General features: G+C 45.8%; 1 protein-coding gene across 5 annotated transcripts in view; it reads right to left on the bottom strand.

Moving 5' to 3' along the window:
• Positions 1–12,885, bottom strand: part of LOC138751826 (voltage-dependent L-type calcium channel subunit beta-2-like) — a 313,138-nt gene that overhangs the window by 171,522 nt on the left and 128,731 nt on the right. The window contains exon 1 of one of the 5 annotated variants that reach the window (XM_069914660.1): positions 9,641–9,761. The exons of the other annotated variants lie outside the window; for them this stretch is intronic. Coding sequence (XP_069770761.1) covers positions 9,641–9,673 — 33 coding nt within the window. The 5' untranslated portion in view covers positions 9,674–9,761. Of the gene's footprint in view, positions 1–9,640; positions 9,762–12,885 lie in introns of those variants that run through there. 5 annotated transcript variants of the gene reach the window in all.

Raw genomic sequence — 12,885 nt, 5'->3', positions numbered from 1 at the left:
AGTGAAAAGTTGCTTCACTTGGAAGGACTGTTTGGGACCCCAAATGGGGGTGAGGGAGGAGGTGTGGGTGCAAGTAGAGCATCTCCTGTGGTCACAGGGGTAGGCATCGAGGGAACAACTTGTGGGGAGGGAGGAGTGGAAAAGAGAGTCACGGGGGGAGTGGTCCCTGCAGTAGGTGGAGAGGGGAGCATGTATCTAGTGATGGGATCATGTAGTAGAAGGCAAAAATGGTGGATGAAGATTTTATTTTAAATGTAGAGGCTAGTGGGGTGGTAGGTGAGGACAAAAAGGAATCAGGTCCTTATTGCACGTGGGGGCCAGGGTAGATGTGCAGGCCATGAAGGATATGCAAACGAGAGGAGCTTTAATAGAGGTAGAGAGAAAGCCACATTGTTTATAGGAAGACCACATCTCCGATAATTTAACATGGAAGCCCTTGTCCTGGGTGCAGATCCAATGGAGAAGGAGGAATTACAAAATTGGAATGGAATCCTTACAGGGTACAAGGTGTGAAGTGATGTAGTTGAGGTAGCTGTGGGAGTTGGTAGGTTTGTAGAAGATGTCTGTCAAGAGTTTGTCTCCAGAGAGATTGAAGAAAGGGAAAGTGTTGCTAGAGATGGACCAAGTGAATTTGAGGTCAGGGTAGAAGTTTGCAGCAAAGTAGATGAAGTCAACGAGCTCATCATGGGTACATGAGGCAGCACCAAAGTAGTCATCAATGTAACAAAGGAAGAGTTGAGGGGCCTTGCCTGTGTAGGCTCGTAGCATGGATCGCTCGATATAGCCAACAAAAAGGCAGGCTTAGCTGGGGCTCATGCGCGTACCCATGGCTACCCCTTTGACCTGGTGAAAGTAGGATGGGTCAAAGGAGAAATTATTGAGGGTGAGGACAAGTTCTGCGATTAAAGCCCCTTTTCCAATGGCACCATGTCCCAGGAATCAACCGGTTAAGGGTCCAATGGAAAAGGAAACCAATCAGCACGCCAACGTCATGTCACACCAGGGATTAAGGGCCTCTACCCTTACTCATATCCCATGTGCCAGCTGGCACCTACATGATGATTAAACCAGTGGAAAAAAAGCCGAAAATTACCAATTTCCATTTGAAGGTAGACTCTCTGATCCCCGGAGGATGATTTGTGTTCAGTGGAAAAGCAGTCAGTGTCCCAGTTAAAGGTGGCCCAGTGTCCTGGGACACTGCACCGCCAATCAACTGGGATGCCAGTGGAAAAAGGGCTAAAGATGGGGAAACTCAGCAGGTCAAAAGTGAACTTTATATACAAAAGATAAAAGCCCCTTTTCCACTGGCACATTGTCCTTGGGATTAATGGGGAACTAACTGGAACAGGGTCCAGTGGAAAAGGAAAGTCAGCACACCAGCGTCAAATGCCGGCATTTCACGCCATGGCCCGACGGCCTCTACCTCTACTCATATCTCCAGCATCAGCTGATGCCGGTATGCTAATTGAACCAGTGGGAAAAGGACAGCAAAAAGTCACCCATTTCCGGTTGAAGGTAGGACACTCGATTCCCAGGGATTAGTGTGTTCAGTGGAAAAGAAGTCAGTTAAAGGTGGCCCAGTGGAAACAGCACAAATTGGCTTCCTATCCTGGGACACTGCACAGCCAATTAACTGGGATGCTAGTGGAAAAGGGGCTGTAGATACATAACCAACATTTCAGGTTTGAGCCCTTCATCAAGGTATTTTACAATTCAAATGAATTTTCAGTTAAATGAAGAACAATTACAAGACTGAGGATTCCTCACTGTCTATCATTCTTGCAGCAGTTTGTTCCTGCTCTTGAATAAAATTCATTTAACTGACATCCTGACACTACAATGTCTCTGCAATGACAGCACAATAAAGCCTGAATGGTCACTTATAAAGTCATACAGTGTGGAAACAGGCCTTTGGCCCAGCTTGCACATGCCAACCAAAATGTCCCATCCATACTAGTCCCACCTGGCTCAATTTGGCCCATATGCCTCTAATCCAGTGGATCTAAACCTTTTTCTTTCCACTAACATATACTATGTCATAGATGCCCTGCGATTAGTATGGGATTGCTTAAGGTGGTATGTGGGTGGAAAGAAAAAGGTTTGAAAACCACTATTTTAATCATCCCTAATTGACTCATTATGTGCACGGTTTCATAACGCCAAAGGAAATGGGCCAATTACAAGTTTTATCAAGCAAAGGATTTAAGTAACAATTGGATCTAGAGCTATGATTCTCAACCTTCCCTTCCCACTCACGAAATCCCTTACTAATCACAGATCATTAATGATATAGGGATTACTTAAAGTGGTATGTGAGTGGAAAGAAAAACATTGAAAACCACTGCTCTAAGCCCATCCTTTCCAGGTATACATCCAACATTTTCTGAAAAACATTGCAATATCAGCCTCAATGACCTCCTCAGGCAGCCTATTCCATAAACTCACTACCTTCAGGTACCTGTAAAATCTGTCCCCCTTAAATCCATGTCCTCTGGTTGCTGATTCCCCTACTCTGGGCAAAATTCTCTTGTACTTAAAGAAGAGAACACATCGGGTAGTTTTTAATTCAAGTACATCATCATTTCAAAAATTCACAAAGAGAAATATTTTCTCAACATCTGTCACTCCCGCAGTCTTTTGTTACTGTACTTCAGTAATAATCCTGAAATTTACACTCTGACATTACAGTGTTAGGGACAGCATAATATACAAAAATAAAAACATAATAAATAAGGGCAAGAGTAGGCCATCTGGCCCATTGAGCCTGCTCCACCATTCAATGATGATAGGCTCAGGGCCACCAACCTGCCTTTCCCCCCCCCCCATAACCCTTAATTCCCCTCATTTTTAAAAATCTCTCCAACCTTGTCTTAAATCTATTCACTGACGTTGCCTCTACTGCTTCAATGGGCAACGAATTCCATACATTCACCACACTCTAGAAAAAGCAGTTCTTCTTCATCTCTGTTCAAAATCTACTATCCTGAGGCTACGCTCCCTAGTTCAAGACTCCTCCACCTAGGAATACAACTTATCTATGCTTTCATATATTTTATGTTTCTATAAGATCTCATTCTTCCAAAATAAAATGAGTACAACCCCAGACAACTCAATCTCTCCTGGTAGGGTAACCCCTTTATCTCTGGAATCAACCTGGTGAACCTCTTCTACATCACCTCCAAAGCCAATACATCCTTCCTCAAATAAGGAGATCACACAGTACTCTAGATATACTCTCATCAGTACCTTGTACAGTTGCAGCATAACCTCCCTGCCCCCAAATTCAATCCCCTTAGCAATGAAGGGCAACACTCCATTTGCCTTCTTCAGAGCCTGCTGCACCTGCAAACCAACTTTCTGTGATTCATCCACAACCCCTCCAACAAGTCCTTCACAGCACCATGCTGCCATTTAAAGAATCTCATTTTTCATTCCAAAGTGAATAATGTCACATTTACCATAACTGTACTCCACCTGCCAGACCATTGTCCACCCATTTAACCTATCTATATCTCTCTGCAGACTCTCCAAATGCTCTGTACAATTTCTTCCCAGTAACGCTTGAATTGTCACTTCAAGTGATTGAGGTGGTATATGAACTGGAAACTTTTCTTCTCCCTCTTAGATATTCCCTCATTTTCACTGATGACACTCTTCATCCGGGTTATGTGTGACTGAAGAGGCTAATGCAGGAACTGCCATCACTTCCTCATATGAGCAGCAGTACAGAATGGGAGAGGTAGGTAGGAGGTTGGTGAAGAACTGCACTTCTTTCACCATTTACAAAAGGTACTTGCAACACATGGCCTGAAGTGCCATCCTATTTCTTATTCACTCTGAGACGTCTTTAGCTTGGGATTCACAGCAATCAGTGGGGATAAGATATTTTGTCAGGAAGGTTTTGAGTATATCCTTGAGGCTTCTCCTCTCTCAATCTGTAACATCTATTTGTATCGAAGCTCAGCATATTTCATCAACAGATTATTTGTTGATTTGGAAAAGGAAAATGGTAAAAAGGATCCTACATTTTTTTTAAACTTTAATTCCATTTCTACCCAGGAAGGGGGATTCACTGACTTATTGAAATGTAATAATAAAAGTAAATTATGTATTTTAATTGCCCAACTGCATATAAAATCCAGGAGTGATAATCCTCCATTTAATGTGGCCTTTTGAAGATGGGCTTTGTTTATCCGTGGTTTTTTTCCCCCACCTTTGTCAAATTTACGTAGAAATAGCCGAATCCAGCGAGCTGATAAAAAGGTTTGGGAATAAAAATTGGTAACACTTGAAAAAGATACAAAAATTTAGGTTAAATATTTATTTTAATCAAATTAATACATCTCATCATTGTAATTAGGTTAGGGAGACCAACCCAATAATGATTGTTTAATCCTATCAAACAATACCCAGAAATTCTTTCAGTCATTTTTTAATAATTTTTTATAATTGTAATTCCTAAATATTGAAAATTTTCTTTCACTATTTTAATAACCCATTGAGAAATAGATTCAGAATTTGGGCTCAGTTTAGGAAATTCTTTGGAATTAACAGTTTTTCTCTGGCTCATCCCATTTTTGATCACCATCCATTTCAAACGTCTTTGTTAGATGCAAGTTTCAAGGAATGGTAAAAGAAAAGGTATCCAAAGTTTCAAGGATCTATTTATTCATATAACAATTCCAGCACAGAAACAGGCCATTTTGGCCCTTTTAGTCTGCACTGACTAAGTACTCTCCTCTAGTCCAACCTACCTGCACCCCTGCCCATAACCCTCCATTCCCCTCCCATCCATATACCTATCCCATTTTTTCTTAAATGACAAAATGGACCCTGCCACCACTGCTTCTCCCGGAAGCTCATTCCATACAGCTACCACTCTCTGAGTAAAGAAGTTCCCCCTCATGTTACTTCTAAACTTTTGCCCCTTTACTGTTAACTAATGACCTATTGTTTAAATCTCTGCTCTCAATAGAAAAAGCCTATTCATATCAACTCTTTCTCTCTCTCTCATAATCTTAAAAACCTCTATCAAATCCCCTCTCAACCTTCTACGCTCCAAAGAATAAAGATTTAAGTTTCTTAATCTTTCTTTGTAATCTAGATTCTGAAACCCAGATAATTTTTCATCTTTCAAACAATTATCAGCCAAATTGAATCTTCCAAACAGGCTTTTTTTTAAAAAAACGATATTTACAAATTAAACATTTTGTTCAGTCCACACTTTCGGATTTTCTGCGAATTTTTAATATCAAGACTCGTGATCTGTTATTTAATATAACATTTTATTTTCCTGGTGGATTAATAGCATGTATTATAATAATTTATTACATTTATAGCCAGGCGAGCTATTTTATTGAAATGGAAAAGAGATTCATCCCCACTCGTATGCAGTGGTTATATGATGTAACGTCCTATTTATATTTATAAAAAAATCAGATATAATATTAAAGACAAAAAGTTTCAATTTATGAAATTATGGGGCTCATTCTTAGTATTTTTTTAAATTGGAAGAATCAATAATTACCATATGTTTGGTAATTCTTGGTCTATTCTCCAGGGGTCATCATTATTGATTTCGTTTTCTCTTCATTATAAAAGAGGTAACTTTGATTAGAGGGAGGGGATAGGTTAGTTTATTTTTTTTATTTTTTTTTTTAAATGTCTAATAAATGGGTCTGACGTGGTTGTATTCATTATGTTTGTTACTAGATTGAGTTATTATAGTCATTAATGTAATTATGCATATTTTGTTATTTACCCTTTTTTCTCCCTTCTGTATGAACTTACTTGTATCCAATTGATTTATTATGTAATTGACATATATTAAAAATTTAAAAAAATAAAAAGCTCAAGATTGAGGATGTGTCAAGGTTCTGCTATCAGGCATGTGGATGATGTGACCTGTCCCACAGAGATGGCCGAGTGCAATTCGGTCAAACTTGCCTCAGTTGTGGAGCCACAGTGCTCAGATAACACTTGCCTTTCTGCAGGTTCAGAGGCTGAGCTTCAAGTCATCATCTCATGAGGCTTACAAGATGATGGCCCTTAAATATACCATTCACAAAACAAAGGACCTCTATCAATCTGCTCCACGATGCAACAACAACCTCAAGCAGTGAAGGTTTTCATGATGAGATCCTGCTAAATGAGGAGAAGTGCCCAGGATCTACTTTTGAGTGAAGGCAGATATCAAAGTTGATATATACAAGGTTATTTTTAATGGCCCAACATTGACTTTGGCTGATGGAGAAAAAAGATCATGACTTCAAATCCACAGAACACTCAATTCTGAATGAAAAGTTTATTGTTGGTCAATGTTAAATTTATTATTTATTTCGAGCTGTTTCTGCTTCCATGCACTGGAGGAAAGCCACTGCTGACTATAATAATACGAGAAGAATGTTCCATTTAAAATTGGCCTCTCCTTGAACACTGGAGGAATATGGCCTGGCAGCATTGGCTCCTGGGGTGAACTTGTGTAAATAATGAACAATTAAGTTGTATCCTAATTGCAAAAAAATATATAATCCTACTGGGTTTAAAAATACTTTAAAGAAAAATTATTTACCTAACTTTACACTGAAAATTATAACTGATATTTTTGAAATTAAATTTGTCCATGTTGTATGGCTTGTGGAGAGCAACGTGATCTCTGCAAACTAGAACCTGGTCGGAACATGGATTGGAGAGGGCCATGTGGTGCATCTGACTGGAACCTGGTCAGAATGTGGATTGTGTGACCTATCCTGCAAGAACCTTGTTGGAAGCCACCACAGCTGTCAAACAAAATCAAGACCACCTGTTCTGAGCACTCACCTTGCAATTAGCCTTTTCAAAAGATTACAGGTCGCCACTAGCTGTGTTAATCTATTGACCAGCGGTGGTAGTGGGGGGAGTATAAAGCTACTGGGTCTCTTTTCCCCAAGGAATGAACCCTAGTTCCACTCCAGGTCACAAGCCAGAGACAACGCTTCAGAATTGCTGCCAGTAATGGGTACAAAGCTTTCAAGATTCAATTTATTGTCATGTAATAAAGTGTCATATTACACAAAATTCTTTTATCTGCTGAAAAGCAGACAGATTCACCATTGGGAGAAATTGCCTGAACCACCTCTTACAGTCAAAGAGAAGCAAAAGAGAGGTGCCCGTGGATTTGTCTCCAGCGCTCCCGCAGCCTTCGAGTCCAATCCTAAACATCAGCAACCCGAGCTCCAGATCCGAACCTCCAATACAATTAAGAACCTTTCAGCCCCCTCGGCACCCTCTCACGTCCCGGTTCTGATACCCCTTCAGCCAGTCTCGAGCCAATCTCCAGCAGTCCACCACCTGGCGAGAATCCCTTGATGGCAGTCGCCAGCAGCCTACACAGCTTGCATGGGTTTCTCGCTTCAAGTCACCAACTGCTCACCACCTGTGTGTTCTGCCACCACAGAGCCCCTCGCTGGTCCACCGTGGTAGTCACCATCCCATGAGTTGCATCCTCTGTTTCTCCTTCTCAGACTGGGGGTGGAATGGTCTCCCTGATTTCTGGTGCCCTGAACCAGTCCTCCACTTTCCTAGAGTTACAACCCCTCATGGCTGCTACCAATCATAAGCACTGCTACCTTGAGTGCAGACCGTGCAGTCATGGAATTTTAAATAAAACTTCTGTTGGTTCCTTTAGCAGACCATTTAAAGGGTGTATAGAGATGACGGCAGACGGACTGGGTGCTTAGACCCTGAGAGAGCACTACGACTCCACTCCCAGCAGGTCTGCACAGCAGCAGCGCTGACATTACAGCAGGTTCGGCATTGCTGCCATTTTTCTGAGGTGTGCACTGATTAAGCATCATCATACTGGGCTTCTCTTCCCTTTATTGATGTTGGTACTGTAACTGCACTAGATCAAGGGGTGGTAGGTACTGTTGTTGCTTTTTTATCTACTGAATATCTCTATCTAGCATGGGTTATAATTATAGCTTGTTTAGTTGTGTCCAATGAAATTGCTCTCTGTACTTTGTAATTCCCTATGGTGAATTTCCCTCATGGGCAAATAAAGACTCATTGCTTTCCTTATGCAACAGGCTATTAAAAATAAAGATCTTTAATGTTACATCAAGTTGCAGCCCAATCTTACAAATGCAAGCCGATTCCATGAGGTGAAGGTTAACTATGGAATGTCTGGAACACTCTCGAAGTGCAATATGGCCTCTAAAGGGAACAACTTCACTCCTAGATGCCACCAGGATGGTTTGATACAGAGATGGCTAAATTTCCCCATTGGAAAATTGATGCTTTAAGAAGATACAAAATGAGCAGTTTCCATGGGCAATTCAATTTTCAAGACCAGGCTTGGATCTAGCTGGCCAGAAATGTTTAATGGATTTAAAAGACCAAATAAAGGAGAAGAAAAATATTGCTGCAAGGTGCAAATCGAACATAAATGTATGGAAAATAATTCATCATCCAAAATCATCTCAGAATAAGTCAGGAAATACCTTTAGATCTCCCTCCTATATCTGGCCCAGGATTGGTGCAAAAGAAGGAAGCTCCAGAAATTGGCAAGAAACCACAAGCTTCAAAAGATTGATTGATACTCTTTCCAATAACACACAGCTGCCCTGCTTACGATGGGCCGAACGACCTCCATTTGTGCCTAGGATTTACTCGATATTCCCGACCTCCAACAATTCACGAAAGCATTTTCCTGACCGGCCACACAACATCTGAAGCCCACGCATTGGTGGGCTCTGGAAATCGGGGGGCGGCGAGGTGGGGGAGGATAAACTCAACAGAAACAGGAGTTATTCTTTCAAACCTGTTGTGTTCCTGCTTTCAATTTCCATGTTAAGAATCCGCACTATTTAGCTCATGTATGGATTTTTTTTTTAAAAAGAAAATGTGATTATTTCTTGTAGTTGTTGCTTTTTTTAAAAAAAGAAACTTGGCTAAAGAATGTCGTCTGGACACAGAGTTTAAAAGAAAGCACAAAAATGCTGAAAATGTTCATCGAGTCAAGCATTTGTCGTCCGTTTAATGCTTTCTCCCGGGCATTTCCAGCCGGGTCTGTGTTTACCCAAATTAATATACTACGTGTGTTTTCTTTCCAAGTCAGTTAGTTGAGACTGAAAGACAACTAGTGAGCTTTTTAAGAAATAATCTCTCGATCACCCGAACAAATGCGAGTGTCGCAGGCCACCAACTCCTGACAAATAAAGAAAGAGGCACTCCAGATGATCCTCTCTTTTCAGGATGGCTGTTCTCTCTTTCACTCTCTCTCCCCCCCCCCTCTCTCTCTCTCTCCCCCTCTCTCTCTCCCCCTCTCTCTCTCCCCCCCTCTCTCTCTCCCCCCCTCTCTCTCTCCCCCCTCTCTCTCTCTCCCCCCTCTCTCTCTCCCCCCCTCTCTCTCTCTCCCCCCTCTCTCTCCCCCCCTCTCTCTCTCTCCCCCCCTCTCTCTCTCTCCCCCCTCTCTCTCTCCCCCCCTCTCTCTCTCTCCCCCCCTCTCTCTCTCTCCCCCCTCTCTCTCTCCCCCCCCCTCTCTCTCTCTCCCCCCCTCTCTCTCTCTCCCCCCCTCTCTCTCTCTCCCCCCCTCTCTCTCTCTCCCCCCCTCTCTCTCTCTCTCGCAACTAAGCCTGTACTCGTCCTCCCGTCCTCTTACCTCCTCACGTTCCTCCCAGCCGTCGAGGTACATGTTCCCACTGCTGGAGTCCGAGCCTAACTCTCTGCTGCTTCCACGGGGCGTTGGGACAACATCGTGCTGACCGAACCCACTCTAACTTCGCAGACCGGGGACGGAAAGGCGGCGCCAGAGGGAAAAGGGAGTGTTTCCACCCACCCACGACAGCCCTCACTCACTTTGTTGCGCGACTGCCCCGAATTACATACCTTGGTGAAGGGCTCAAGCCCGAAACGTCGGTCGTGTCTTTTTACCTTTGCTTTCTAAAGGACACGCTGCTGGACCTGTTGAGTTTCAATCACGGTGCCTACAGATTTTAGTGTTTAACTCCTGCTCCGAATTACGTTCAAATGCCAGTCTGGTTGTAACCCGGGGTACAGCCCCCGCCCGGGAAGCTCGGCACTCACGCCTGGCTTCAGACGCCCAACTCACCCGACCATATTAACGCCATCGTGGCCTCCAACCACCATCCTTTGGCCCTGGGCGTCTCTCTGTGACCCCATTCCCCCGACCTCCAGGCTTTTTCCCTGTTCTCTTCCAAACCCAGGGAGTTTCGTTACCCCATTCCCTGTGCACCCAGTCCCCATTCGATTTCCTGTGACCCCATTCGTCCACAGGCGTTTCACTGTGACCCTGTTCCCCCACCCCGGGCATTTACCTCTGATTTCATTCCCGCTGTTACCCGATTCCCCCAAACCTCGGATATTTCCCTGTTCCCCAAACCCTCATCCATTTCCCTGAGGCCCTGTTCTCCCAGCCCACTGTTTACCTACGACCATGTTCCCCCAGGCGTTTCCCTGTTACCCTGTCCCCCAGACCCCAGATGTTTTCCTGTGACCCTGTTCCCCAAACCCCCAGGCATTTCCCTGTGACCCCGACCCTCAGGTGTTTCCCTGTGACCCCAATTCACAAGTGTTCCACTGTGACCCTGTTCCATCACCCCTGGGAGTTTACCTATGAACCCGTTCCACAGGAATTTCCCTGTTACCCCGTTCCCCCAAACCCTGAGCATTATCCTGTGACCCTGTGGCCCTGACCCCTGGGCGTTTTACTGTGACCCGGTTGCACCTTCCCTGGGCGTTTTACAGTGACCCCGTCCCCCCAACTCCCAGGCATTTCCATGTTACCCATTTACCCCAAACCCCGGATGTTTCACTGTTACCCCATCCCCTACCAGGTGCTTTCCTGTTACCCTATTCCACTCAATCCCCAGGAATTTCCCTGTTATCCCATTCCCCCAACCCCCAGGCATTTCCCCTGTACCCAATTCCCCTACCCTCGGGAATTTACCTATTACCCTGTTCCTCAACCCCCGAGCATTACCCTATTACCCCGTTCTCCCAACCCCTGGGCATTTCCCTGCTACCCCCGTTCCCCCAACCCCCGGGCATTACCCTATTACCCCGTTCTCCTAACCCCTGGCCGTTACCCTGCTACCCCGTTCCCCCAACCCCCGGGCATTACCCTGCTACCCCGTTCCCCCAACCCCCGGGCATTACCCTATTACCCCGTTCTCCCAACCCCATGGCATTTCCCTGCTACCCCGTTCCCCCAACCCCCGGGCATTACCCTATTACCCCGTTCTCCTAACCCCCGGCCGTTACCCTGCTACCCCGTTCCCCCAACCCCCGGGCATTACCCTATTACCCCGTTCTCCCAACCCCTGGGCATTTCCCTGCTACCCCGTTCCCCCAACCCCCGGGCATTACCCTATTACCCCATTCTCCCAACCCCCGGCCGTTACCCTGCTACCCCGTTCCCCCAAACCCCGGGCATTACCCTATTAACCCGTTCTCCCAACCCCCAGGCATTACCCTATTACCCCGTTCTCCCAACCCCCGGGCGTTTCCCTGCTACCCCGTTCCCCCAACCCCCGGGCATTACCCTATTACCCCGTTCTCCCAACCCCCAGGCATTTCCCTGCTACCCCGTTCCCCCAACCCCCGGGCAATACCCTATTACCCCATTCTCCCAACCCCCGGCCGTTACCCTGCTACCCCGTTCCCCCAAACCCCAGGCATTACCCTATTACCCCGTTCTCCCAACCCCCGGGCATTACCCTATTACCCCGTTCTCCCAACCCCCGGCCGTTACCCTGCTACCCCGTTCCCCCAACCCCCGGGCATTACCCTATTACCCCGTTCTCCCAACCCCCGGGCATTACCCTATTACCCCATTCTCCCAACCCCCAGGCATTACCCTATTACCACGTTCTCCCAACCCCCGGGCATTACCCTATTACCCCATTCTCCCAACCCCCGGGCATTACCCTATTACCCCGTTCTCCCAACCCCCGGGTGTTTCCCTGTTACCCCATTCACCCAACCCCCGGGCATTACCCTATTACACCATTCTCCCAACCACAAGGCATTACCCTATTACCCCGTTCTCCCAACCCCCGGGCATTACCCTATTACCCCGTTCTCCCAACCCCCGGGCGTTTCCCTGCTACCCCATTCCCCCAACCCCCGGGCATTACCCTATTACCCCGTTCTCCCAACCCCCAGGCATTTCCCTGCTACCCCGTTCCCCCAACCCCCGGGCAATACCCTATTACCCCATTCTCCCAACCCCCGGCCGTTACCCTGCTACCCCGTTCCCCCAAACCCCGGGCATTACCCTGCTACCCCGTTCCCCCAAACCCCGGGCATTACCCTATTACCCCGTTCTCCCAACCCCCGGGCATTACCCTATTACCCCGTTCTCCCAACCCCCGGGCGTTTCCCTGTTACCCCATTCTCCCAACCCCCGGGCATTACCCTATTACCCCGTTCTCCCAACCCCCGGGCATTACCCTATTACCCCGTTCTCCCAACCCCCGGGCGTTACCCCCGTTCCGCCCAAATCCCGGGTCCGAGTTAATGCGAGGAAGGCAGCAGCCGCCACTCTGAATGCAAATATTGTCGTTCTTTTGCCCGAGGATTGCATGCAGAAAGCAGCGTCAACGCTGACGGCAGCCTTGGACATTCCTTTTGCCATCACTTACCGTACGCGCTCGTATTTTTAGTCTAAGGGCAGAATTCTCCAACCAAAAATAGTAACTACAGAGTTCCAGATTCAGGGCCGCGCGTTGGGTTTGTGCACGAAACGAAATGGCAAATTCAAAAAAAATTATATTTGTTATGTTCCAAGACAGCCACTCTCAATGTGGCCACAGCACATTTAAATAAAAGCCTTGATTTCTTTTAATCTCATGTAATATAAATATATTGATGTTCTTTTTTTAA

Source organism: Narcine bancroftii, chromosome 1, assembly GCF_036971445.1.
Source record: "Narcine bancroftii isolate sNarBan1 chromosome 1, sNarBan1.hap1, whole genome shotgun sequence".
Lineage (NCBI taxonomy): Eukaryota > Metazoa > Chordata > Chondrichthyes > Torpediniformes > Narcinidae > Narcine > Narcine bancroftii.
This window is presented reverse-complemented; position numbering and strand designations above follow the sequence as displayed.